Source organism: Fringilla coelebs (assembly GCF_963513975.1).
Source record: "Fringilla coelebs genome assembly, chromosome: 2".
NCBI classification, from domain to species: Eukaryota; Metazoa; Chordata; class Aves; order Passeriformes; family Fringillidae; genus Fringilla; species Fringilla coelebs.
The window spans coordinates 2,219,063-2,245,945 of NC_140029.1; the positions used below are offsets into that span (position 1 = coordinate 2,219,063).

A 26,883-nucleotide genomic window follows, 5' to 3' on the forward strand; every position below is an offset into this window, starting at 1 on the left:
ATTGCAGTTTGGAAAGGTTAAATTCCTAAAATCTAGCAAGGAACGGGAGAGGCAGGTGGTGCCAAGAAAGGAAAACAGTAGATTAATGTAACACAAAATACATTTATTGTACTGAGTGTAATGTAACTTAATGTTTAATGTGTTACTTAATATTTAATGTAACTTGTCAGGGGCCATTGCTGAAACAGTATCATCCAAATCTGAACAGTTTCTCTTCTCTCACCTTGAATTCATGCATTTCCATTGATTTTTTTTTCCAGCTGCTTTGAGAAACCAGGATTTTCTGTCTGCATGTAAAAAACAAACAAACAAACAAACAAACAAACAAACAAACTAACTAACTAACTAACTAACTAACAAAAAAACCCCCAAAACCAAAAAAATCCAAACCAAACCAACCAACCAAAAAAAACCCCCAAAAAACCAAAACAAAACCCAACCCAAAACAAGAGAGAAGAGAAAGAGGGAAGAAAAAAGGGGAAGGGATGACAAAGGAAAAAACAAGAAGTGAAGGGAAGAGAAACTGAAGTTCAATAATGTTTCCACAATATATGAATCAACATTTGAATCCTTTTCAGGTACAATCCTGTATTTTACTTCCCATGGGTATTTTGATTTTGTTTGGTTGGTTTGTTCCTTTGGTTTGCTGTCACTGGATTAAATTCCTCCAGCACAATCACCCTCTTCCAAGCAAAAAGACAGTTCCTTACATGGAACTCAAACATTCTATAAATGTGACATCCAACCACTCATAAAAACCATAAAAATTTCCAAAAATGCTTTTTTCCCCCTTAAATCCACATAGTAGTGTAATAACTATATATCTAATATCCTATCTTAGACTGTAGCATAATAGAGATTGTGAAATGTTGAAATGCTTTTTCATGTCACTAACTCAGTGTAATAATATATTATTTTATATAATATATATAATTATAAATATATAAATATATGTTTTTATATATATAAATGAAATAATTATGTGACTTCCCAGATTTGGGGACTATTTTGTCTGAAAGACAAGATAACAGAAACAGAGACCAAAGCACTGAAAAAATAAGTATTTATTGACCCTCATTATCAGGGAGGGAAAATACAACAGGGTGGAACCAGAAAAAGAAATAAAATCTATTAGTTTCACCTACAAGAGGGCATGAAAACAATTCAAAGGTTAAAACTAAAGAACATCTAAACTCAAAGGAATGTGTGAATATGTATGAACTCTTATGAATATGCATGCACCCCCTGCAATGTAACTGTAAATATAATAAAAATATATTATATATAAAAAATATAAAATAGGAAAAAATATAAATATATTAAAATATAAAATATATAAAAATGATAAAATAAGTGAAATTATAAAATACATAAAAATTTAAAATATTTTAAAAATAAAACATAGTTTAAGTTAACCGTGTGCTTTTGGCAAATAGCCAAGCACCCAGCGCTGGATTTTATCCCTTTTATCCCTTAATAAACTTTTGTAAAAATTTAAAACAGTGAGCCGTGTCTCTCACATCCCCGTGCCTCTCCCGGTGCTTCCCGGGGCTCTCCCGGTGTCTCCCGGGGCTCTCCCGGTGCTTCCCTGAGCTCTCCTGGCGTTTCCCGGGGCTCTCCTGGTGTTTCCCAGAGCTGTCCGGGTTCATCCCGGGTTCTCCCGGTGCTTTCTGGAGCTCTCTCGGTGCATCCTGGCTTCTCCCTGTGCATGCCGGGCCTCTCCCGGTGCATCCCGGAGCTCTCCCAGTGCATCCCGGAACTCTCCCGGTGCATCCCGGAACAGACCCCATGTATCTCGGGGCTCTCCCGGAACTCTCCCGGTGTATCGCGGGGCTCTCCCGGAGGTCTCCCGGTGTATCCCGGGTTCTCCCGGTGCTTCCCGGGGCTCTCCCGGTGCGGAGCGGCCGCGGGGGGAGCGCGGAGCCGCCGTCCCCGCTCGCGGCGCCAGAGGGCGCTGAGCACCCCTGCCTGCCCGCCGGGCTGTACCATCTCACTACGCGGGGGGGTTGCATGTGACGCGCTGCGGGCTGTGGCACGACGCGACAGAGGGTGACACCGGGAGAAAGGTGACAGCGACAGCGCGTGACAACGACAGCGGGTGACAACGACAACGCCGGCGGCCTCGGCTTATAGAGACAGCTGGAGCCCTCCCGAACCGCGATGCCTCGGCGCTCCCCGCGCGGCGCTCGGTGGTGCGGCCCCGCTGCGGGCCTGGCGGCGCGGGCGGGGGCGGCGGCGTTCCGTAGGGCCGGGCTTCCATAGGGCCGGGCTTCCATAGGACCGGCGTTCCATAGGGCCGGGCTTCCATAGGAGCGGCGTTCCATCGGGCCAGGCTTCCATAGGGCCGGGCTTCCATAGGCCGGGATTCCGTAGGGCCGGCGTTCCATAGGGCACATTTCCCCAGGGCCGGCTCTCCACAGGGCGCGTTTCCATAGGCACTGCGGAGCCGCTCCCGCCCCGCCGCCGCCCGGCTCCCCTCACGTCGCCGCCGCCGGCCCCGGGAGGTGCGGGGGCCCTGTGCAGGTAGGCGGTGGCGGGGAGGGGACGGGGGGGACCCGGCTGAGGGGGCAGCGCTGCCCCAGGCCGGAATGCCGGGATCGCAGAACGGGCGGGGTTGGAAGGGGATCGGATCGGCCCCCCCAGCCCAGCCCAGCCCTGCCAAGGCGCTCACCTGGAGCAGGTGACACAGGCGGGGTCAGGCCAGGGGGACCCGCGGCATTCCCAGGGAATGGGCACGGCCCGCGGCTGCCGGTGCTCCGGGAGCCTTTGGACAGCGGTGCCAGGGGTGCCCAGGGTGGGATTTGGGGCTCTGGGCAGGATCTGGGTGATCCTGATGAGTCTTCCCCAGCTCAGCATATTCCATGCTTCTCCCCGCCGCCTCCATGGGAAGAAGCTCTTCCTCAGGTTGAGGTGGAATTTCCTGTTTTAATTTCTGGCCATCGCTGCTCGTCCTGACCGCTGAAAAGATCCTGGCAGCATCAGTGGTGGAAGGTGATGAATGTTTATTTACATCGGGATTTCCTAGGGAAGTTTGTGACCTGGGTTTGGGTTATGTGCCCAAAGGTCACTGGCAAGTAGCTTTCGTATGGGTTTTTAATTATTTTGTTAGTACTTATTTTCCTGCCTTTGTGTCCAAGCACCAACATGCTCTATTTACCTTATTTCCATTATTGGATTTTATCTAACCTTGCTGACATCTGGCAGCTGAGGTGCAGGAATATCAATCATTATTTCCATCCCTGCTTTCCTGCGTGGAAATCAACCCTTTACCTGTCTTTTCAGTGCAAAAATCCAGATTAAATACCTTGAGAGCTGAGTGTCCTGTCAGCAAAGCAGCTGCCTGATTCTGAGTGACCCAGACAAATCTCTTCTCCATGGAAGTGGCAGCAGCCCTGACTTGGCAGAGAGCTGCTGGAAAAACTTCCCAGCTCCTGCTTTGTCCTTAGGAGTGGAAACAATCCCATGATTAAGATCCTTGGATGAGATGAGGGAAATAGAGCTCCATTTCTTGCCCAGTGTTTGTATCAAATTACTCTTAATTTTTGCTGACAGTATCTTGCAGCTTTTCCACTTTGTTGGGTTTTATGGGAGGATTGACTTTAATTTTTTTTTTGTAACAAGCAGAGCTGGATCCCAGATAAATGAAATGTTATTCCCTGATTACACTCTCTCTGCTGTGAGCAGCACTGCAAACATCTTGATAAAAACAAAATTAAATCCTCTTTGTAGCCAAACAAACCAACCCAATCTGGCCCTGATGACATTGTGAGATAATTTTATTTTTCCATGCAGGTGGATCTGGCTTGGCTGGCACTGAGTGGTTTTATTGGCAATGCCTCAATCCTGCTCAGGGGAGTGCAAAGGTGCCTTAAACCTGCACTTAAAATCCTTTCTGGTTTTTCATTTCATCCAGCATTTTTCTGGTTTGGAGAAGTTTCTTGCCAAATCCCTTCTATTGATGGAGTTTAAGTTGTTTGTTACAACACATTTAATGTTTTAAAGGACTTGGAGGATGGCTTGGGTTTATTTTTGTGTCCTAACAGCAGGAGACTGAATGCAGATGTCCTTCAGAAATGTAAAATGTTTTGTTCCAGAGCTGTGATTTCTTTTCTGTATCAGTGATGCAGCAGGGATTGACCTAAACCTAAACCCAAAACATTTTTAAACTATTCTAGAAGAATATTTGGATGTTTTCTAACAGAACTGGGGTCAGAGGCAGCAGAGGAGAGAAGGAAGGATTTTTTAAGTAGGAAAAATCCAACCATGCTTGGATTCCATTGTTTTAAAGCAGGTATATTGGAATTTTTAACCAAAATGCCTTGCAAAACACAGGGAAATCAAGTCTGAACAGCTGATCTTTAAATATAAAAATATAAAAAATTGTTTATTGAAATAGAGGGAGATTATAATGCATGGCTTGGCATTTTGGCACAACACCTTGGACTTGCACTTGAGCATCTGCTGCTGCCAAGTGGAGCTGCAGAGCTCTGAGAGCTCGTTGTGTGGAGGGCTGAGAGCCCTTGAGCAGGATTTCTCTGGGAAGCACAGGGAATATTCCCCATTCCGTGCTCCACGTGACCCTGCACAGCACAGGGGATGAGTTGTGAAGGCAATTCCCATCTTGGAGGGAGATTTTGGGATCCTCCCCTTTGTTATTGTGTGTGGAATGGCAAAACACCTTCTAGAAATAGGAAAAAATGACTGAGAATCTTTTGGAAAAGTCAGTGGGGAAAGTTAAAATTATTGAAATTATTATTTGGAAAAGTTAAAATTATTTGGGGAATTATTTTAAATTCTGTGTTGAAATTTTGAGCTGTTTACTGTGCTCTGAGAGCTCCTTGTGCTGAGAGCCCTTGAGCAGGATTTCTCTGGGAGGTTGTGTTTGCACAGGGAATATTCCCCATTCCGTGCTCCAGGAATATTCCCCAATTCCAGGCTCCAGGAATATTCCCCATTCCAGGCTCCAGGAATATTCCCCAATTCCAGGCTCCAGGAATATTCCCCAATTCCAGGCTCCAGGAATATTCCCCATTCCATGCTCCAGGAATATTCCTCATTCCATGCTCCAGGAATATTCCCCAATTCCAGGCTCCCCATTCCAGAGCACAGGGGATGAGTTCTGAAGGCACTTCCCAACTCCTTGGAGGGAAACTTTGGGATCCTCCCCTTTGTTTTTGTGGATGGAATGGGAAAACAGCTTCCAGAAATAGGAAAAAGTGACTGAAAATCTTTTGGAAAAGTCAGTGTGGAAATTATTTTGGGAATTATTTTAAATTCCGTGTTGAAATTTTGACCTGTTTATTGTTCTCTGAGAGTTCCTTGTGCTGAGGGCTGAGAGCCCTTGAGCAGGATTTCTCTGGGAAGCTGTGTTTGCACAGGGAATATTCCTCATTCCATGCTCCAGGAATATTCCCCATTCTGTGCTCCAGGAATATTCCCCATTCTGTGCTCCAGGAATATTCCCCATTCCAGGCTCCAGGAATATTCCCCAATTCCAGGCTCCAGGAATATTCCCCATTCCAGGCTCCCCATTCCAGAGCACAGGGGATGAGTTCTGAAGGCAATTCCCATCTCCTTGGAGGGAAACTTTGGGATCCTCCCCTTTGTTATTATGCATGGAATATGAAAACAGCTTCCAGAAAGAGGAAAAAGTGACTGAAAATCTTTAGGGAGAGGCAGTGGGGAGTCAAAATTATTTTTGACTTTGTGTTGAAATTTTGAGCTGTTTATTGTGCTCCATATTTACAATCTCAGCTGTGGCAGAACTGAAATTTGGATGATTTTTGTAACTCTTTGCATGTCTTTGTTTTCCAGGAGGCTCCACCTTGCTATGAGCAGCCAAGATGGATCCAGAAGAGCAGGATTTACTTGGGGATTACAGATACAGGAATTATTCTTCAGCAATTGAGAAAGCTTTGAGGAACTTTGAATCATCCAGTGAATGGGCAGATCTGATCTCTTCCCTTGGCAAGCTCAACAAGGTACAGTGTGAAGGGAATTTTTATAATTTATTTGTGATAATTGTATTGCTATGAACTTTTCTGGCACTTTCAGCACTTGAAAAAAATGAAAATTTACTCAAGAAAAACAATGGAAGAGCTAAGTCAGGATTTTTTTTATAAAAATGTGAGGTATTTATATAAAAGAGCTTTCCTGCAAATGGTGTTTGCTGTCTTTATGCTGCTACTTAATTTAACTTAATTTAATTTAATTAATTTAATTTTTGCATCAAAGAAACCTTTACTCTAGAGCAGCTAAAAAGCTTTTCTAGAAGAGAGGAAATGACAAGTTTTAGAATATTTTCTGAGTCAAAGCTTTTATTTAAAGGTCACATTTCCTTGGCTGTGCCCTCCCCTTGAATTTGGGGAAATCTGGTGGGTTTTGCATGACCATGGAGAGAGACAGAAATATTGTTTTGAAACAGGAGTTCCACATTTCTGCCTTCAGTTTTTCATCATGATTCTGGCTCTCATCAAGAGCCAGATGCCTTCAAAACGCTTTTCTCCAAAGGGAAAATGTGAAATAATTAGAGTGAGAGGAAGGCTTTGATCTTTTCTCTTGACCCAGATGAGCACTGAGCACCTACCTGAGCTCTTACTCAGGTACAGAATTGCCAAAATCTGTGCCAGGAGAGCAGAAACCAAAGGAAAAGCTGATCCAGAGCCCATCTGCTGGGGGGTTTTAGGGATTTAATCTTTTTAGGAGCTTAAGAATTGCTGGAGCAAATCCTCCCCAGTGTTCATCCCATTCTGTTGTCTGAAAATCAGGAGGGATGTGTCAGGGGAAGGAAAATAAGATGTCACTAACTGTGGGGATTTTTGGAGGATTTGTGGGGATTTTTGAAGGAGCTTTGAATGATTACAGATGGGGTTTTTGAGTTGTTTTTGATGATGTGGTTAATTTTTTATTTTCTGTACAGGTAGGAAGGGTGAGTTTGGCTCACATTGTTCCAATATTGTTTAGAAGGTCACAAGACCCTTAAGTTATGAGGTTTTTAAGGATTTATTGACCAATAAAACACTGTTAATAAGAAGATTTATGTTTTTGACTCAATCTTTAAATATTTTGTCTTATGGACTACAGTGTGAGCTTTCTTAGCTAATTATGTTCTGACACACAAACCTACAGTGCCCCATTCTAATTTCTCTGTTTACTTTTGCAGTTACTTTTATTTTTTTTATATCTTAAACTTTAAAACATTGAACTTTCTTTTACTTAGCTTAATCTTTCTCTGCTTTAAACTATAAATTTCCATTCTTGCTTCTAGCAGCTCAGTTTGGAAGCCTTTTCCAAGATCTCAGATCAAATCCTGGGTTTAATTCTAAGCTTTGGCTTCCAGGCCCAAAGTTCTGAGTTTTTTGTATTTTGGATTCCAACAAGTCACCATTCCCTGTTGGTCTCTGACAGCCTCAAATATAAATATTATTATAAATATTATTATAAATATTATTGTTGATTTTATCAGGGCTGTGGGAGGTGCTTCTGGCAGGAAAACCTCGGTGCTGGAGGTGGATAAGCAGGAAGGAGAGCAGTGATAAAATTGTTTTTACAAACTACACCTGGTTATATTAAAGATCCTGGGGGTCACTCGTGTGCAGGAATAACTGAGATTAATCCCCCATGAAAATGCTGAGAAAGGGAAGGACAAAACACAAGAAATCAAGAAGTTCAGAAGTTCTATTCCAGAGCAGTGTGAAATCAGCATTACACCATATTGCTGTCATATTTTCTGAGACTTTTTCTCCTGCAGGCACTGTTGAGACACAAACATTTTATTTTCCTAAAGCTCAGTGGCATCACCTTCCAGATAATCCAAGGGCTGGGAAAAGCAAAATGTCCTTCAGAAATGTAAAATGTTTTGTTCCAGAGCTGTGATTTCTTTTCTATATCAGTGATGTAGCAGGGATTGACCTAAACCTAAACCCAAAACATTTTTAAACTATTCTAGAAGAATATTTGGCTGTTTTCTAACAGAACTGGGGTCAGAGGCAGCAAAGGAGAGAAGGAAGGATTTTCTAAGTAGGGAAAATCCAACCATGCTTGGGTTCCATTGTTTTAAAGCAGGTATATTGGAATTTTTAACCAAAATGCCTTTCAAAACACAGGGAAATCAAGTCTGAACAGCTGATCTTTACATATAAAAATATAAAAAATTGTTTATTGAAATAGAGGGAGGTTATAATGCAAGGCTTGGCATTTTGGCACAACACCTTGGACTTGAGCAGCAGGGATTGACCTAAACCTAAACCTAAGCAGTTTTGAACTATTCTAGAAGAATATTTTGATGTTTTCTGACAGAACTGGGGTCAGAGGTAGCAAAGGAGAGAAGGAAAGATCCCTTAAAATATCCCTTAAAAATGAGGTAAAAAATGGAGCTTGGTGAAGAGAAACAACTCTGCTGCCTCTCTGTTTTTCCTTGATGATCTTAAAATCTCTTCCAACCTCCATGATTCTACTCAGGATAAACTGGAGCTTGTTTTTGAGTTTCTCTGTTCCTTCTACAGCTCAAAATAATATTTTCTGCTGACTTGTAGAACCAGTGAAGCAACATCTGAATGCTCAGTTGGCAGATCTGCAGAGATTTGATTTTATTCTTTATTTTATTTTATTTTTATATCATTTAAGGGAGATGAGCTTTAAATGACTTGACATTTCATTGCAGCCAGCTTCACCTTGCGTAGCTTTGAGGCAGGCAGAGGAATAAAGGGGTTTATTTTTTGTTTTGTGACTCATCTCTTGCTTCAAGTAGGTCAGAGGAATGTTGTCTGTGTGTGTTCCTTGTGGCTGTTCTGGGGAGCCTGAGGAGCTGCTGGAGTTTTACCCCATTTTTTGGGCTCATTTTGGGGTTTCTGAGGTCAGGAGAGATGAATTTCCCCTTCAGAGTTAAAATCCTGCAGGTTCCAGGTGTGAGCAGGAGAGAATTGGCAGGATCTGCTCATGGATTTTACACCCAAACTTAGAAGGGAAGGATCTTGGGGGTTATTTTGGATAATGGTGGTGGAATAGATCATGAGGGGAAATGAGAACCAGAGTATGAATGGGCAGATGGAAATATAGAAATAGAAATAATTAAATATTACTTTATAAATAATATTTATAAAATAAATATAGAAATAATATTTATATATAATCTTTATATAAATATTCTATTCTAATATTTATATAATGGATATTTATATCTAACATTTCTAGAAATAATATATTCTACTATTAGAATATAAATATTATATTCTAAAAAGAATTTAAATGGGCAGATGCAAATATAGAAATATTACATCAATATAAAGAATAAAAATATTACAATATAAATATTATTCATACAATATTGATATAATATTTATAGCTAATATTTCTGTAAATATATATTCTACTATTAGAATATAAATATTATAGTCTAATAGAAGTTTAAATGTACATATGCAAATATATAAATATTATATAAATATAAAGGATTAAAATATTAGAATAAAAATTATATTCTACTATTTATATAATTAATATTTATATATAGTATTATAGAAAATTATATTCAACTATTAGAATATAAATATTATAGTCTAATAGAAATTTAAATGTGCAGATGCAAATATGCATGATTATTTATATAATTTTTAAATTCTTTATGTAAATATAAAGAATTAAAATATTAGAATATAAAATTATATTTTAATATTTCTATAATTAATATTTGTATCTAACATTTATATCAATATTAAATTCTACTATTATAATATAAATATTATATTCTAATAAGACTATAAATGGCCAGGTGGATAAAACATGGGTGTCAGTGTTTTAAAGAGGTTTCAGCTTCATTTTCAGTGAGAAATCATTTCAGACTTTGATTTAACAGCTGCTGGGGTGGAGGAATGTTCAAATTTAAAAATTAAGTTTAAAAGTTTTAAACTTAAAAAGAGCTGCTGGTTCAGTACAGGTGGGTTTGTCAATGCAACAGCTGCTTTTAATATTATTTTTATATCCAAAATATTATCATTTTTATATCCAAAATGCCTGGTACTGCATTCAGAGAATAAACAAATAGCAAATCTATATCAAAGGTTCATGGCTGGAGAATTTCAGGCAGTTGGAGGATAAAAATGTGCTGAGTTTGGAAACCCAAGTGCTCCCTTTGCAGGAGGGTTTTAGCCAGATCCTGGGGATGTGTTTGCCATAAATACCAACTCTGGGTGGGGGCAGAACGTGGGCAAATAGCAACATGAAGCAGTGAAAAATTGGATATATTGGAATATGTTAGATATATTGGATATAATATTAGATATATATTGTATATTGTATATTATTAGATATATTGAATATACCATATAGTATATAGTATATAGTATATAGTATATAGTATATACTATATTATATATTATATATTATATATTATATATTATTAGATATATTGGAGTACAAAATATTGGATTTTGGTTCTGTAGGGAAATAAGGAAAGGAGGAGTTTTAAAAAATCCCTGAAATTTGGGGTGGTGAGGATTCCCAGAGGATTCCCAGAGCAGCTGGGGCTGCCCCTGGATCCCTGGCAGTGCCCAAGGGCAGCGTGGGGACAGTGGGAGCTGTCCCTGCCATGGCAAAGGCTGATCTTTAATAAATATATAAATAAAAATAAATAAAATTATAAATATAAATAGATAAAATCTAAATTAAAAATAAATTAAATATAAAAATAAAATGAAAATTAACAATAAATGAAATTTATAAATTAAAAAATCATTTAAATGATTAAGTAAAATAAGAATATAAATAAATAAAACGATTTTTAAAAATTTATTTATTTATGTATTTATTTATTTATTTATTTATTTATTTATCTTTAATGTCCCTTCCAAGCCAATCCATTCAGAATTTCATTATTATTTGGTCTAAAAGTGCACTTTCAAACTGCTTTTTACCCTTGCATAAAATTTTCTGTATTTATTATATACATTTTATACATTATAAATAAATATATATTAAAAATATTTAATGTCTAGATATAAATAATTTAATATTAATTTATAAATTTAAAAATATATTTATTATATACATTTCAAACGTTCAAGCTGCTTTTTATCCTTGGATAAAAATTTTTATATAATTTTTATACAATTTTTAATACAGTAGAATGTATATAAAAATTATTTCAATTTATAGTTATAAAATAATATGATATATTATTATATTAATATATAATAATATAATAAATATAATATATAATATAATATATTATAGTAAATCTTAATATATAATAATATAATAAACATATATTATTAATTATTTGAATATATTTGTTATATAAATTTCATAATTCCAAAGTGATTCTTATCCTTGGATTAAAATTTATATATTTATTATATAAATTTATATCAATTGTAAATAAACTGATATATAATAATTATTTAAATTTTAAAATATTTAAAATATTTAATATTAAATTATAGATTATTTTAATGTATTTATTATCAAATGTCAAACTTTCAAACTGGTTTTTATTCTTGGATAAAAATTTTTATATTTATTATATAATTTTTCTATTTATTATCAATAAATTATATATGTATAAAATTATTTAAATATATAGAGAAATTATTTAATATTTAATATAACTTATTTTAATATATTTATTATATAAATATCAAACTTTTAAAGTGCTTTTTTTATATATTTATTATCTAAATTTCAAACTTTCAAACTGCTTTTTATCCTTGGGTAAAAATTTTTGTATTTATTACATAGATTTTTATATATTATAAATAAATTTCACTCCAGCTCCTACTTTCCTGACAATCAACTTTAAAATTAATTCTCCTCTTTTAAAATCAATTCTATTCATGGTATCTCTATAGAAGCTGCAGTTATGTTTGGATTTTTTTTTAACTTGGAAAATGAATCAGTGGAAAACAGAATCACAGGTTCTTCTTCTCCCCTCTCCTCACAACCACTGTTGTTTCAACAAGAATTATTTATTAGATCATTAAATTATTATTATTTAATAGCAAGAATTATTAATTCTATTATTAGCTATTTCCTAATTGAAGATAATCTTAGAAATTGATGCTGCCTTTTCCTGGAATTCTAGTGGTGGAAATGAAAATATTTCCTTGATTTGCATGGAATTTTTATCATTATTTTTAACAGATTTCTACTGCAGAAGGAACTCAACCAGGAACTGAGGAAATGCAAATATTCCTCTGTGCTTGTGGTTTAATTTTAAGGCACAGGTGCAAAAATAGCAAATTTTTGTAGACAATTCTGTATTTTTATAGCCCAATTCCAGAGAAATTCTGAGTATCCTTGGGTGTTAATGTTGGGATGGGATCTGGAGTTTATTCACCTCTACCAGCCAAAGTTATAATCCAGCATTTCTGGACCCTGATTCTTTGTTCTTTTCTCTCTTGTGGAAGCTCAGGATACTAAAAAATCCAACTTCTCAACTTGGCCTGTCAGCTAGAGGAGATTAATTTTCATTTAAAAATCTCTCTATTATCACCTCACTTTTATTTCAGTGAACATTTGAGATCTCTCTGCTAAAGAATGATTTTCAAACCTCTTAAAATCCTTGGAGCTGCAATTCTGGGCAAGCTGGGAAGAGGCTGAACCTTCCAGCAAAGCAGCAGGGAGGGCTCTTTGGACAACCACTGAACAAATACCATCTTAATAGTCTAATATTTAAATATTTAAATATCAACCAGGCAGAAAATGGAAATATTCACTGTTTATTCCACAGCTCCACCACAGCAAGAATGGCACCTCAGCTTTGGCTCCAACATTTCCTGAGGATTTGAAGGAAATAAGAACTCCCCTCCCCAAACATCAGGGACAATGATATTTAATGATAAATGGAATATTTAGAATAATGGAATTATTTGGAAGGGAACTCAAAGATTATCCAGGGCTGGGCAGTGACACCTTCCACTACCCCAGGGTGCTCCAAAGCCCATCCCAAATCCCCTCGGGCACTTCCAGGGACCCCCAGCTCCTCTGGGCACCCTCCCAGCCAGGAATTCCTTCCCAATATCCCATCTTATTAAAAATTCCCACTTGTCCCTGATAATTGGCACACCAAAATGATCATACACTGAATTTGATGAAAATTTTGATAGTCAATGTGGTGGTTTTGGTTTGAAACTGGGTGGAAATATTAATTTTGTGTAGTGTTTTCATTTATGTGTTCCATAAAGTGAGCCTGAAAGGCCAGGAACTGACAACAGAAGGAAAAACTCTCTCCTAAAGCCAGGCACACTAAAGAAAAGCTGCTCTTTGGTTTGCTCTTCCCTTCCAGGCAGCAAATCCAACATCCCATCCCTGTCCATCCCATGGCAAATTCCAAATAAAAGGAATGTGCAGGAGCAGAGTCCTCAGCAGAAATAGGAGCCTCCTCCAGCCAGGTCTCACAAGCTCTGGGAGGTCTGTTTCACACCCAAGATAGCTCAGCTACCTTTGGAGGCATAAAATCAGCAGGATGGCTTCTGTTGCAGTGTTGGAAACAGGAAAGTTGTAATAAAAGGCAAAATAACAAAACTCTTTACAGAGAAAAACCCATCCAGGTGCCAGAGTTTCTTGCCCCTGGTGAAACACCTCACCAAAGCCATTGGTGTCTTTGTTCTCTTCCTTTTCTAGGAAATTGCTCAGGTGGGACTTTTTGGCTCCTGTCCATTTGGCCATCCTTAAGTCTGAGGTGAAGTCTCCCAGGACTATGAGATGCCTTTTTCATCTCATTGAAAAAAGAATTTTCTGAGCTTATTTCCTTTTTGAGGGGACAAAAAATAGTTTTGTCACTCCCTCAACAAGGATCACATTCCTACACTCAGCCTGTGGTGTTGTCCTGCCCAGGCCACAAAACCCTTGTGCTTTTCCATTTCCCCTTTCTTTTCACAACATCCAAGGGATTGTTTTGGGAAGAGAGGACCCACGCTGCAAGAAAGATGGGGAGAGACAATTTCCAAGGGCTGGAGGGTTTCCCACACTGTTGGGTTTTGGTTTGAGGTATTCCTGCTGCTGTGGTTTTAGGTGTAGCAGCAACACACCACACTCAGCATGGCAGAAGGGCTTTTGTGTAATAAATCAAGGTTTATTCCAGCAATCCCAAGGGAAATCAGGGACAGAACACAGACCATGGGGTTTGCACAAGGTTCAGTAGGGGGTGGCACAAAGGGCACTGCCCTACAGGGAAGATGAGGTGGCCACCAGGAATAACACAGGCAGTGAGGGAACAGGGGAAGGAGGAACCAGGAGAATTTGGGACAAATGGGAAAGGATCATGGTGTTGTAAAGCTCCATGGAGAAGTCTTCTCTTTCAGCCCAGGTGGAGACTCCATGGTTTGTTCTTCCAAGGTGAGGCCCTGGGGATTTCCCCAAAGGTTCCAAAGGATTCCACAACTCCCCTGGTTTTTCTCACCATGAAGCTTTCCCCAATGGACCTCTGCAGGCACTTAACTAAACAGGGAAACATGAGTAAAACAATAAAACAATGATTACAACCCAAAAAATTCCTTTAACACAAGGTGAAACCCATCCTGTCAACCCCTATTGTCCAAAAATTCATTGATCCAATTTGAATTCTCAACTTTTACTCTCCCACTTGCTCAAGTAGAGGGAGCAAGTAGAAGTTCCTCTACTTGATCCCAACTTGTGGATGCTTGTGTGGATGGATTCTGAGTGTGAGGAAAGGCTGAGGCAGCACATCCCTTCAAAGTCTTGGCAGCCATGTGTGGGAAATGGATTTGCAGGGAATTCTCCAAGCCTGACAGAAGGCTCACCCAGTGGGCACCTGTGTGCAAACCTTGAGACAAGAAATGCTGACTTGGAAATGCCCTGGAACAGGACAGACATTGCTGAGAGAGAGATGAGCTAGAAACAAGTTCCAAAGGATGGCCTTGCAAATCAGACTGGAGAGTTTGGAGAAACAGAACTGTGAAAGATGCATTGCAGTGGGACCCACGAGGGGTAATTTTAGATAATTGGCTTTAAGGCATTTACAGCATGGTGTGGTAAAGCTGACAGACCAAGAAACACTTACAGTGCATTGTAATTAGGAAATAATTAGCTTCTGATTGTGAATTATAACATCTGTATTGTCTCACCCTTCTCATGAGGCTGAAAATAGAATGAAAGTTTTTAAAACACCTCTGAGTTGCCCCAACTCTGGGTCAGGAAAGGGGCACTGCCCAACACCAATGCCATGGGCAAGCAATAAAAAGTTACAGCAATAAAAAGTCTGTTGCTCCTCAGTTTTGCAATGTTGCCTGCCTGGCAGTCTCAGTGTCACCAAGCAGGTCCCTGAGTCAGAGGAGGTGACATTTGCCTTCTTGCTAATCCAACATTCCAAGTGACACAGCTCACCCAGACCCTCAGCTGTGGCCACCCAAGGTAAAAACAGTGAGACCACAACTCTCTTTTGTTTGTTCCAGTTGTGAAAGTAATCCTGTGCCCCCAGCATTAATTAATTAATTCATTAAGATCCACAAGAGAACTTTTTTTTTTACTCTTCTTTATACCCTTTTAGTTTTAAACCTACTTTACCTTTCTCCTAATCCTATCTTCCTACCTCACAACAAAAATTAAGTACATGGCTAATTAACCAACACCAAAACATACCACACTCTTAAATACATTAAACCAAAAAAATCTTAAAATTAAAGAAATTTTAAATTAACAACCAAAACCACTACACAAAATTAATATTTCCACCCAGTTTCAAACCAAAACCACCACATTGACTATCAAAATTTTCATCAAATTCAGTGTATGATCATTTTGGTGTGCCAATTATCAGGGACAAGTGGGAATTTTTAATAAGATGGGATAGTGGGAAGGAATTCCTGGCTGGGAGGGTGCCCAGAGGAGCTGGGGGACCCTGGAAGTGCCCAAAGGGATTTGGGATGGGCTTTGGAGCACCCTGGGGTAGTGGAAGGTGTCACTGCCCAGCCCTGGATAATCTCTGAGTTCCCTTCCAAATAATTCCATGATTCTGAATATTCCATTTATCATTAAATATCATTGTCCCTGATGTTTGGGGAAGGGAGTTCTTATTTCCTTCAAATCCTCAGGAAATGTTGGAGCCAAAGCTGAGGTGCCATTCTTGCTGTGGTGGAGCTGTGGAATAAACAGTGAATATTTCCATTTTCTGCCTGGTTGATATTTAAATATTTAAATATTAGACTATTAAGATGGTATTTGTTCAGTCTGAACACTGAGAGAGAATCTATTTACTGTTAGAATCCAAAATACAAAAAACTATCAGAATTTTGAGCCTGTAAACCAAAACTTAGAATCATGAGATTTAATCTGAAACCTTGGAAAAGGCTTCCAAATTTAGGTGCTAAAAGCAAAAATGTAAATTTATAATTTAGAAGAAAAATATGTTAAACTAAGTAAAAAGAAGTTTAGAGTTTTAAAATTTTAAATATAGAAAAAATAAAGTAACTACAAAAGTAAATAAATAATTTAAATACAGTGCTATGAGTTTGTGTGTTATAATTAACTAAGAAAACTTACCCTGTAGTATAAGTCCATAAACCAAAATATTTCAAAATTAGGTCAAAAACATAAATATCCTTATTAACAGTGGTTTATTAATCAATAACTCATTAAAAAGTTTTATAACTAAAAGTCTTGTAAACTTCTAAATCATACTATAACAATGTAAACCAAACTCAGACTTCCTACTTATGTAAAAAATAAAAAATAACAAAACCCATCATCAAAAACAATTCAAAAATTCCATCTCAAATTCCTTCCAAAACTCCCCACAAGTAAAAGATCACAATTTACCCCTGGCCTGCTATTTTTGTAATTATCTCCTTTTGTATCTCTAAATATGCAGAGAGGGTGTGGGCAAATCCAAGCCAAGCAATATAAATAGAAAGTTTCAAAGTCCAGCTTTCCAGAAATCTTCACAGTTCTTACAATCTTAAGGATTTCAATATAATGAAATAATATTCCTCATGTACCACCTGAGCAAAAGGCCCAAATATAAAATGTATCATAAAAGTAACTTCATAAATATGTGAAATAATGGTTTATTTTTGGATTCTGGTTTTTATCATGCATTAAATGCAGCTCTGCCTGCTGGGGAGAGGAGGAGGGAATGAAGTGACATCTGTGTGTCTGCCAGGATGGGCTGACTTTTCTGTTTGCTGTTGTTGTAAACTCCCAACCCTTTTTTTCTTCTTGGGTAAATTTCCTGCCAGCTGCTCTCCCTAAAAGGATTTTATCTCCTCCCCTTCCTGCTGAGGAGGGCTCAGGGTAAAGTCACCTGCTGTAGGCTTATTCCAGGAATGCTTACTCCACTTTCTGCTGCTTTTCCAAGCAAAACAGAATAACCTCAAATTGAAAATAATGCCATAGGATAAAACCATCATTTCATTTGGGGAAGAGACAAGAATTTGCCTGATCCTGAAAATATCCCAAATGTCCACAGGCTCTGGAACATCTGTGCTGGTTCTCAGCTTCCTTTTTCTGCCTCTGTTGAGGTCAGGATTGAAGGCACTTCAGACATAGTTCACATTCAGGCTCAGATGTTTATTTTTTCTTATTTATGTTACAGTCTCACAGCTGTGAGTTCTGCAGGATTTCACTAACAAGTCACAAAATAGTTAACTATCTTTCATTACAAAGCTTTTTAAGGACAAACTGTCCAATTAAGAAATGACACCTCAATTATTTTCACTTTTAACCCAATACCCAACCACCCGTGCCCACAATGGGGACTTTTTTATCCAGTGACACAAAACCACCCAAACCCAGGGAGAAGGAGGTGAAGGAGGAGGAGAAGAAGGAGAAGAAGAAGGAGGAGAAGAAGGTGAAGAAGAAGAAGAAGAAGAAGAAGAAGAAGGTGAAGAAGAAGAAGGTGAAGAAGGAGAAGGAGAAGAAGAAGAAGAAGGAGGAGAAGGAGGAGAAGAAGGAGAAGGAGAAGGAGGAGAAGGAGAAGGAGGAGAAGAAGGAGAAGGAGGTGAAGGAGGTGAAGAAGAAGGAGCAGCCTCCACCCTAAAACCTCCACCTTGCTTTCTGTCTATTCCTGCATTCTAAACCCTCAAACTCTGAGTTTCCCACCCTGTGATATCACACACTGCTATCCAAACTGCACCCCCACAATCCCAGTTCTGTCATTCCATTCTGGAAGCTTCTCCAGGCCCTCAGGTCACTGCAGTGTTCTCTGGGGGTCAGTGCCTGGCAGCACAGACAGGCTGGCATTCTCAGTGCCCAGGGCTCCAACACATCTGTTTGTGTTTGCCCATTCAGCAAAGCCTGCAGTGCCCTTCACTTGCAAATTTTCTTTTGGATAGTCTGTGACTTGAAGACAAAACTGATTTATTTGCCTGCTGAAATGCTCTGGTGGCTCAAGGAAAGGAGTTCCCTTTCCCAAGAAGGGAGGCACAGTTTTTTCTAAAATTTTTCTAAAATTTTTTCAAATCTTATTTAAATATTTCCTGCCCTAAACATCCTTTACTTGTCCATGCATGCAGTGAGTTACCCAATTCAGTGAATGCAGCCTCAGAGAATTCCAGAGCAGAGGCTTTTATCCCATTTCATCACCTCTGCTTTGGTTGGAAGGTTTATTATTTTTGTTATTTTTGTTTCAGATATTGGGGAAAAATTTGTTCCCTGTGAGGGAGAGGAGGCCTTGGCACAGGTTTTCTAGGGAAGCTGTGAGCTCCTCATCCCTGGAAGTGTCTAAGGCCAGGTTGGACAGGGCTTGGGCAGCCTGGGACAGTGGAAGGTGCTGGAACAAGATGATCTTTAAGGTCCCTTCCAACCCATTCCATGATTCCATCCACGAAGAGAGAATTTATGAGGAAAGAGAAATCTTGAATTCTTTCTTTATTCCCTAAAAGCTGAGATGCTCTTCTTGTCACTTCCCTTTTCTCCTGGAGATGGGATAATCTGGGATAATGGGATACCCTGTCCAAATCCTGTTCCTTTTCCCTCCTTTAAGCAGACTCAAACCAGGCTTTTCCAAATTTTCCATGGCTGATCCCAAATCAAAACTCAGCTGCACAGTTCTGCTGTAACAAAATGCAGTTAGGAGTTCAAACTCCCAATATTCTCCTCAACCTTTAATAAACACCTGTTATATATTCTATATTTCACATTATTTCTTCTCCTCTCCTTTCTCCTCAACCTTTAACAAATAGCTATTAGTTATTTTATATTTCACTTTATAACTCTTTCTTCTCCTCTCCTTTCTCCTCAACCTTTAATAAACAGCTGTTGTATATTCTATATTTCACATTAAATCTATTTCTTCTCCTCTCCTTTCTCCTCAACCTTTACTAAACAGCCATTAGATATTTTATATTTCACTTTATAACCATTTGTTCTCCTCTCCTTTCTCCCCAGGCTCTGCAGAGTAACCTGAAATATTCTCTGCTGCCCAGAAGATTGATCATCAGTAAAAGATTATCCCAGTGCTTGCACCCAGCCCTGCCTAGTGGGGTGCACTTAAAGGCTTTAGAAACCTATGAAATAATCTTTAAAATCATTGGCACAAAATGGCTTGCCAAGGATTTATTCTTATACAGGTAATTTGATTTTTTTTTCTAAGGCACATGTCATTTTAATTTTTTTTTTTTAAGGCATAACCATCTCAATCTATTTAAATTAACTCTCATTTTGTCTTTTTCTTTTATTATTTAAAGCTCTGGTTTGTTCCCTCTGCTGGCGAATGCAGCAATGTCAGTGAGACCTGTTCTCCTTGGCTTGTATGAGAAATATTTTCTCCCTCTCCAAAAATCCCTCCTGCCTGGTCTCCAGGCCTTTGTCATTGGGCTGCTGCCTGGCTTGGAAGAAGGATCAGAGATTTATGACAGGTATTATTAATTATTCCATATTCATTGAAGCAATATCCAGTGTTTTGATTTGTTAGGGAATTCTCAAGAAATTTCTGTCAGATTTTTATAAATGAAAGAGCTTCTAAAGAGGGATGAATGGTAGGATCAGGAAAAATGCTGAAATAAAAAAACCCTTTCCTCTCTATTTACATCCCAGGAGGAGAAGAAAAGAGGAAAAGGAGGGTTAAAAAAAGAGAAGAGGAAAAGAAGGGTTAAAAAAAGAGAAGAGGAAGAGGAGGGTTAAAAATAAAAATGCTGAGAGAAAGGAATAAAAATTTTCTTAAAGCTCCTCTGACTCCTAAATAATTCACCTGACTCCCCAAACCACTGCTCTGGAAATCAATTCTATTTGAATTCTGTAACCTGAGAGAGCAGCTGAATTCTTTTCAATATTTCTGTATAATCTGGGGAAAATACAGAGCAGGGAATTAAAGGGAATTGCAAATGAAATTCCAAGATCTGACCTCTGATTTTATACCTTTTTCCCTATTTTTGATGGCATTCTTTTCCTTTTTGCCTTGAACAAAGAGGATCTGACTTATATTGCATAAATCTTGGGAAATGTTTTTGTTAAAATTAATTTAATTGGGGTTTGTTTTTTTCAATACCAGTTTACATGAGGGAGTTTTTAATTTGTTTACTCATTGCAATGATTCTGTGTTAAGAATACCTTGTCAGAAGATGTGTTAGGTTAATTTTCAATTCTTTTTCATGAGTGGCTCTCTGCTGAGTGTTCTCAGAACATTCAATATTGAGGATTAAAAATCAGATGAACTTCCAAGATCTAACCTCTGGTTTTACACCTTTTTCCCCTATTTTTGATGGCATTATTTTCCTCTTTGCCTTGAACAAACAGGATCTGACAAATATTTCATAAATCTTGGAAATATTTATTTTAAATTAATTTAATTGGTTTATTTTTTTAATACCAGTTTCCATGAGGGAGTTTTTTTTTTGTTTACTCATTGCAATGATTCTGTGTTAAGAATATCTTGTCAGAAGATGTGTTAGGTTAATTTTCAATTCTTTTTCATGAGTGGCTCTCCACTGAGTGTTTTCAGAACCTTCAGTATTGAGCAATAAAATTAACTAGATGAACTTCCAAGATCTGACCTCTGGTTTTACACCTTTTTCCCTATTTTTAATGGTACCATTTTTCTCTTTGTACAAACAGGATCTGACATATATTTCATAAATCTTGGGAAATATTTGTGTTAAAGTTAATTTAATGGGGTATTTTTTGTGAAATACCAATTTTCATGAGGGAGTTTTTCTTTTGTTTCCTCATTGCAATGATTCTGTGTTAAGAATATCTTGTCAGAAGATGTGTTAGGTTAATTTTCAATTCTTTTTCATGAGAGGCTCTCCACTGAGTGTTCTCAGAACCTTCAGTATTGAGCAATAAAATTAACTAGATGAACTTCCAAGATCTGACCTCTGGTTTTACACCTTTTTCCCCTATTTTTGATGGCATTATTTTCCTCTTTGCCTTGAACAAAGAGGATCTGACATATATTTCATAAATCTTGGGAAATACTTATTTTAAAATAATTTATTGGGTTTTTTTTAAATACCAGTTTCCATGAGGGAGTTTTTCTTTTGTTTCCTCATTGCAATGATTCTGTGTTAAGAATATTTTGTCAGAAGATGTGTTAGGTTAATTTTCAATTCTTTTTCATGAGAGGCTCTCTGCTGAGTGTTTTCAGAACATTCAATACCGAGGACTAAAATTAATCCATCTCCTGCTGTTCCTGAAAGTGAACAAAGTGCTGAGGTTGTGCTTCAGCCCAGACACCATTTCCAGCTCCAAATTTCCCTGAATTTGTGCACTCACACAGAAAATGGGAGAGGAAAACTGCTTTGAGGGATTTTTTTATAAATAAATGGAAAAGAACATCACACTGGGAGGTGTTTCCTCTTCTGAGCTGGGATTTTCCTCTTTTCTCAACCTTGCATTCCTCATGTGAGGTTTTAATTCCTCTTTTATGCTAAAATACCAAAGTGTTCCAGAGCAGGGACTGTGCTGCAGCCCCTGGATTTTCAGTGGGATGGTCTGGAATTCATTTCAGGGTGTCCTGTGTGCAATTTGTTGTTTTATCTCATGGAATCCTGGGATGGTTTGGGTTGGAAGGGACCTCAAAGCCCACCCAGTGCCACCCCTGCCATGGCAGGGACACCTCCCACTGTGCCAGGCTGCTCCAAGTCCTGTCCAGCCTGGCCTTGGGCACTGCCAGGGATCCAGGGAACTTCACATCTCTTGTTTTTCTTCATCCAGTGCCTTAAAAACTGACCCTGTTGGTTTGAAAGTAGGAATTTTTAGGATAACCTCCAGCTCCCAGACTGACAAAATCGCCTTTCAGACTTCAGCATCTGCATAAATGACTTCCAATTTATATTTTCACACCTCTGACAAAAAACATTCATTAATCAGAGGTGCTGCAGTTGTTTGGTCAGAACTAAATATTTTGCAGTTATTTCCTGGAGTATTTTGCAGTGTGTGAACAGAGACTTTGTTTTTATGACAAAGAATTGTGGGTTTGATTTTTTTATACAATGAAATTCATCCATCACCACCTGGGATAGGGGAAGGTTCCCTGCCCGTGGCAGGGGGTGGAATGAGATGATTTTTGGGTCCATTCCAACATTCTCTGGAATGGATTCTGTGACAAAGGGAAATATTGACAACAAAAAGCTGCAAAACATCAAATAAATTATATCAACTCTCTATAATTCCATTTCTGTGGTATGAAATCAGCTAACAAAGGGGTTTTTTCTCTGTCTGGGTACAGAACAGATGCTCTGCTGGTGAAGCTGTCCCTGCTGATGGGCCAGGAGGTGTTTTATGGAGCTCTCTGGGGCAGTGTCCTGGGCAGCCCCTCCATCAGGCTCCCTGCTTCCCTCTTCGTTGTCAGCCACATCAACAGGGAACTCTCTGGCAAACAGCAGAAATTCATGCTTGGCACTGATTATAAACTCACTGTAAGTTCATTTTACACCTCTGCCTTGGTTTGAAAAGCCAGGTGTCTGCTAAGGAAGGCAGGAGTCTCCTTTGAAATGGAAAATGTCAACCCTCTCCTCCAAATTATTATAATTTTGAAATTAAGGGCTCTCAGGCAAAGATATGGGAGCAGGAATAACAGTTCTTTATTAGGGAAAGAATTAAAATTAAAAAAAAATAAAAATAAAAATGTAGTAATACTAAATAACATTGCCAGAGTCAGAAGATGCCCTGACAGCCTGTGAGTCAGGGTGGTGGCAGCAGTCCCATTAAATTATTATAATTTTGAAATTAAGGGGCTCTCAGGCAAAAGATATGGGAGTAAGAATAACAGTTCTTTATTAGGGAAAAAATAAAAATAAAATAAAAATGCAGTGATACAAACCAGCACTGCCAGAGTGAGAGCAGTCCCTGTCCCCTGTGTGTCAGGGTGGGGGCACAGCCCCATCCCATGGGGGCTCAGCCCTCCTGCAGTGCCAGCTGTGGTTCTGCTGCAGCAGGATCCTGCACAAGGAGGGAGTTTTCCTCTGCAGCTCCAGGGCTGCTGGAGATGGGCCTGCTCTCCCTCTGGGAATGCAGGGCAGGAGAAAGCTGCTCCTCTGGGAATGCAGGGGGCAAAGGCTGCTGGGCTGTTCCAGGGCAGATTGTATCCAGGTAGGAATGTGTGAAATCCCAGATTGTATCCAGGTAGGAATGTGTGAAATCTCAGATTGTACCCAGGTAGGAATGTGTGAAATCTCAGATTGTATCCAGGTAGGAATGTGTGAAATCTCCGATTGTATCCAGGTAGGAATGTGTGAAATCTCAGATTGTATCCAGGTAGGAATGTGTGAAATCTCCGATTGTATCCAGGTAGGAATGTGTGAAATCTCAGATTGTATCCAGGTAGGAATGTGTGAAATCTCCGATTGTATCCAGGTAGGAATGTGTGAAATCTCAGATTGTATCCAGGTAGGAATGTGTGAAATCTCAGATTGTATCCAGGTAGGAATGTGTGAAATCCCAGATTGTATCCAGGTAGGAATGTGTGAAATCTCAGATTGTATCCAGGTAGGAATGCTTGGCTCCTGCCCTGGGCGCAGCATCTCCCCATGGGATGATGGAATTTGATCAGCCCTGCAGGGACACTCAGTGGCCATGGACAGCAGAGATCTCCTGCAGGGAGGATGGGCTGTGGGAGAGAGAAAGGAAAAACTGCCCAGGGAACAGCAGAGAACTGCCCAGCTCTGACAGATGGACATGGAACACACAGCCCAGCCACATCTTGTAACCTAAAATAACCCCTTAATCCCAGCCTTCTCTGGATTAAATTAGGATGCCATGCAATTAAAAATATTTTGAAAAGAGAGACTGAAATGTCCATGCTCTAAAATTGCTCCATCCATTTAATTTGAAGAGCAGCTTTTCTGGTTTTCAGTGTTTAATGTACAGCTCCCAAAGTGTTTGCTGTTCTGAGGTTTTGTGCCTTTTTATTTTTCCAATGAAATTGAAATCTTCTGTAGGGAGTAATTTGTGTTGAGTGATGGAATAAGTGTAAGGCTAATTAGAGTAATATCTGCATTTTGGGAGGTTTTACATCTTGTAACTCTGGGACATTCTGTACTCTTACAAACCCAATATTAACAATTCTTTTAATAGCCACAAAAATTTGTTTTAACTCACTTTGGGTACAGGAGTTAAATTGCTAATATCCTCTTATTCAAACAAAATATTATTCATAGGTAGCTAATCTTTCTTTCTTTCTTTCTTTCTTTCTTTCTTTCTTTCTTTCTTTCTTTCTTTCTTTCTTTCTTTCTTTCTTTCTTTCTTTCTTTCTTTCTTTCTTTCTTTCTTTCTTTCTTTCTTTCTTTCTTTCTTTCTTTCTTTCTTTCTTTCTTTCTTTCTTTCTTTCTTTCTTTCTTTCTTTCTTTCTTTCTTTCTTTCTTTCTTTCTTTCTTTCTTTCTTTCTTTCTTTCTTTCTTTCTTTCTTTCTTTCTTTCTTTTTCTTCCCTTCCCTTCAGTGATTATTTGACAGCAAAATCAAATAAAATGTTGTGTTTTCCTTTTCCAGATCAAGTCTCTGTGTGTGTCAGTGCTGGATTCCAATGTCCTTGTGCAGAGGAACACTCTGGAAGCAATCCTCTTCTTTTTTCCATTTTATACAGCTTTGGTAAGGGGACTCTTTTGGGCTTTTCCCATGGAAGGTATGTTCTGTGCAAGCAGCCCAGCTCCCACCTCTGTTATTGGCAAATGGCTGAATTTTGAACCTTCAAAATCCATTAATTTTGGGATTTCTTGTGCCCCATCTATTTGAGGAGTGGAGGAGACTCTGCTGCTTCTCAGAGTCTTTACAACTTCCAAGGCTGAATCAATGATTTCACAGGGGGATTTGGGGGATGTTTGGGATGTGCTTGAACTATTCAGGCCTGAGAAGCTCATGTGGAAAACATTTGGAGTTTATTCAAGTAGGATTTTGGAATTTAGAATTGTCCACATGAAGTTATTTCTGGTAAAGACCAGGGGAGAAAATCTTACTTAAAACAAAATTTGTTCCCATTGTTTCCTCACCTCCCTGTAGGACAGGCAGTGTTTAGGATGGAGGGAGAGTTTTTAAGTCTTAAGGAGAGGAGAAGCTTTGGGCTGAGCTCAGGGTGGCCTTGCTGGGCCTGAAGGAACCTCAGGAAACCTGGAGAGAGACAATTTCCAGGGGATGCAGGGACAGCACACAGGGAATGGCTTCACACTGAGAGATTGTAGGGTTAGATGGGATACTGGAGAAAAAATTCAGCCCTGGGAGGGTGGGCAGGGCTGGGATGGAATTCCATCCCTGGATCCCTGGCAGTGCCCAAGGCCAGGCTGGACACTGGGGCTGGAGCAGCCTGGGACAGTGGGAGGTGTCCCTGCCATGGCAGGGGTGGCACTGGGTGGGCTCCCTCCCATCCTGTGACTCCATGATCCCACTTTTCTCAGATCCCTTGAGATTGTGTCACGTTTCTTTTATTGACAAGGATGAGAGTGTTTAGCCTTTCATTAGTAAATCTGCAGCCCACACTAAGCTGGGAGCTGTGTCCTTCTGCTGGAAGAAGAAGGGCTCTGCAGAGAGACCTGGAATGGTTGCATGGATGGGCAGAGTCTAACAGGATGGAGTTTAATAAATCCAAGTGCCAAGTCCTGTATTTTAGCCACAATAACCCCCTGCAGTGCCAGAGGCTGGGCATGGTGTGGCTGGGCAGTGCCCAGGCAGAAAGGGACCTGGGGGCACTGACTGACCATGAGCCAGCAGAGTGCCCTGGTGGCCAAGGAGGCCAAAGGCTCCTGGCCTGGATCAGGAATGGTGTGGCCAGCAGAGCAGGGAGGTCATTCTGTCCCTGTGTCTGTCCCTGTGGCTGTCCCTGGCTGTCCCAGGAGCAGGGAGGTCATTCTGTCCCTGCCCTGGGCCCTGCTCAGGGCACACCTGCAGTGCTGTGCCCAGCTCTGGCCCCTCAGCTTGGGAAGGACCTTGGGACACTGAGCACATCCAGAGGGGCTGGAACACAAACCCTGAGAGGAGCCCTGAGGGAGCTGGGGGTGCTCAGCCTGGAGAAAAGGAGACTCAGGGCTGCCCTCATGGCCCTGCACAGCTCCTGAAAGGTGCCTGTGCTCAGCTGGGCTGGGCTCTGTCTGCAGCAGCACTGACACAGCCAGAGCACACAGCCTGAGCTGCACCAAGGGAAATACAGGCTGGAGAGCAGGGAAAAGGTTTTCCAGCAAGGGTGAGAAAGTTCTGGAATGGCTGCCCGGGGAGGTGGTGGAGTGCCCATCCCTGGGTGTGTTTAACAAAGCCTGGATGTGGCACTGGGGGCCAGGGCTCAGCTGAGCTGCTGGGGCTGGGCTGGACTCAATGACCTTGAAGGTCTTTCCCAACCCAGGGATTCTGGGAATTCTTGACATTTTTTGCACACAAACCATTTTCCTATTGATGCTTTGTTACCTTTTTCCCCAAACATTATTATTCCCAGTTCAAAAGCCCAGCCCATCACCAGTTTGACTCCTTTCAGTGCTCACCAACAGCTGAAAAATCTTTCTTTTCTGTCCTAG

The 26,883-nt window shown here is 39.7% G+C and overlaps 1 protein-coding gene across 2 annotated transcripts in view; it reads left to right on the top strand.

Moving 5' to 3' along the window:
• The first annotated feature begins 2,153 nt into the window (after positions 1–2,153).
• Positions 2,154–26,883, top strand: part of DOP1B (DOP1 leucine zipper like protein B) — a 61,162-nt gene continuing 36,432 nt past the window's right edge. The window contains exons 1-6 of one of the 2 annotated variants that reach the window (XM_084223519.1): positions 2,154–2,523; positions 5,815–5,981; positions 19,339–19,520; positions 19,638–19,808; positions 22,619–22,808; positions 24,878–24,976. In XM_084223519.1, coding sequence (XP_084079645.1) covers positions 5,844–5,981; positions 19,339–19,520; positions 19,638–19,808; positions 22,619–22,808; positions 24,878–24,976 — 780 coding nt within the window. In that variant the 5' untranslated portion in view covers positions 2,154–2,523; positions 5,815–5,843. Of the gene's footprint in view, positions 2,524–2,965; positions 2,992–5,814; positions 5,982–19,338; positions 19,521–19,637; positions 19,809–22,618; positions 22,809–24,877; positions 24,977–26,883 lie in introns of those variants that run through there. The other variant, XM_084223520.1, reaches the window with a different exon arrangement.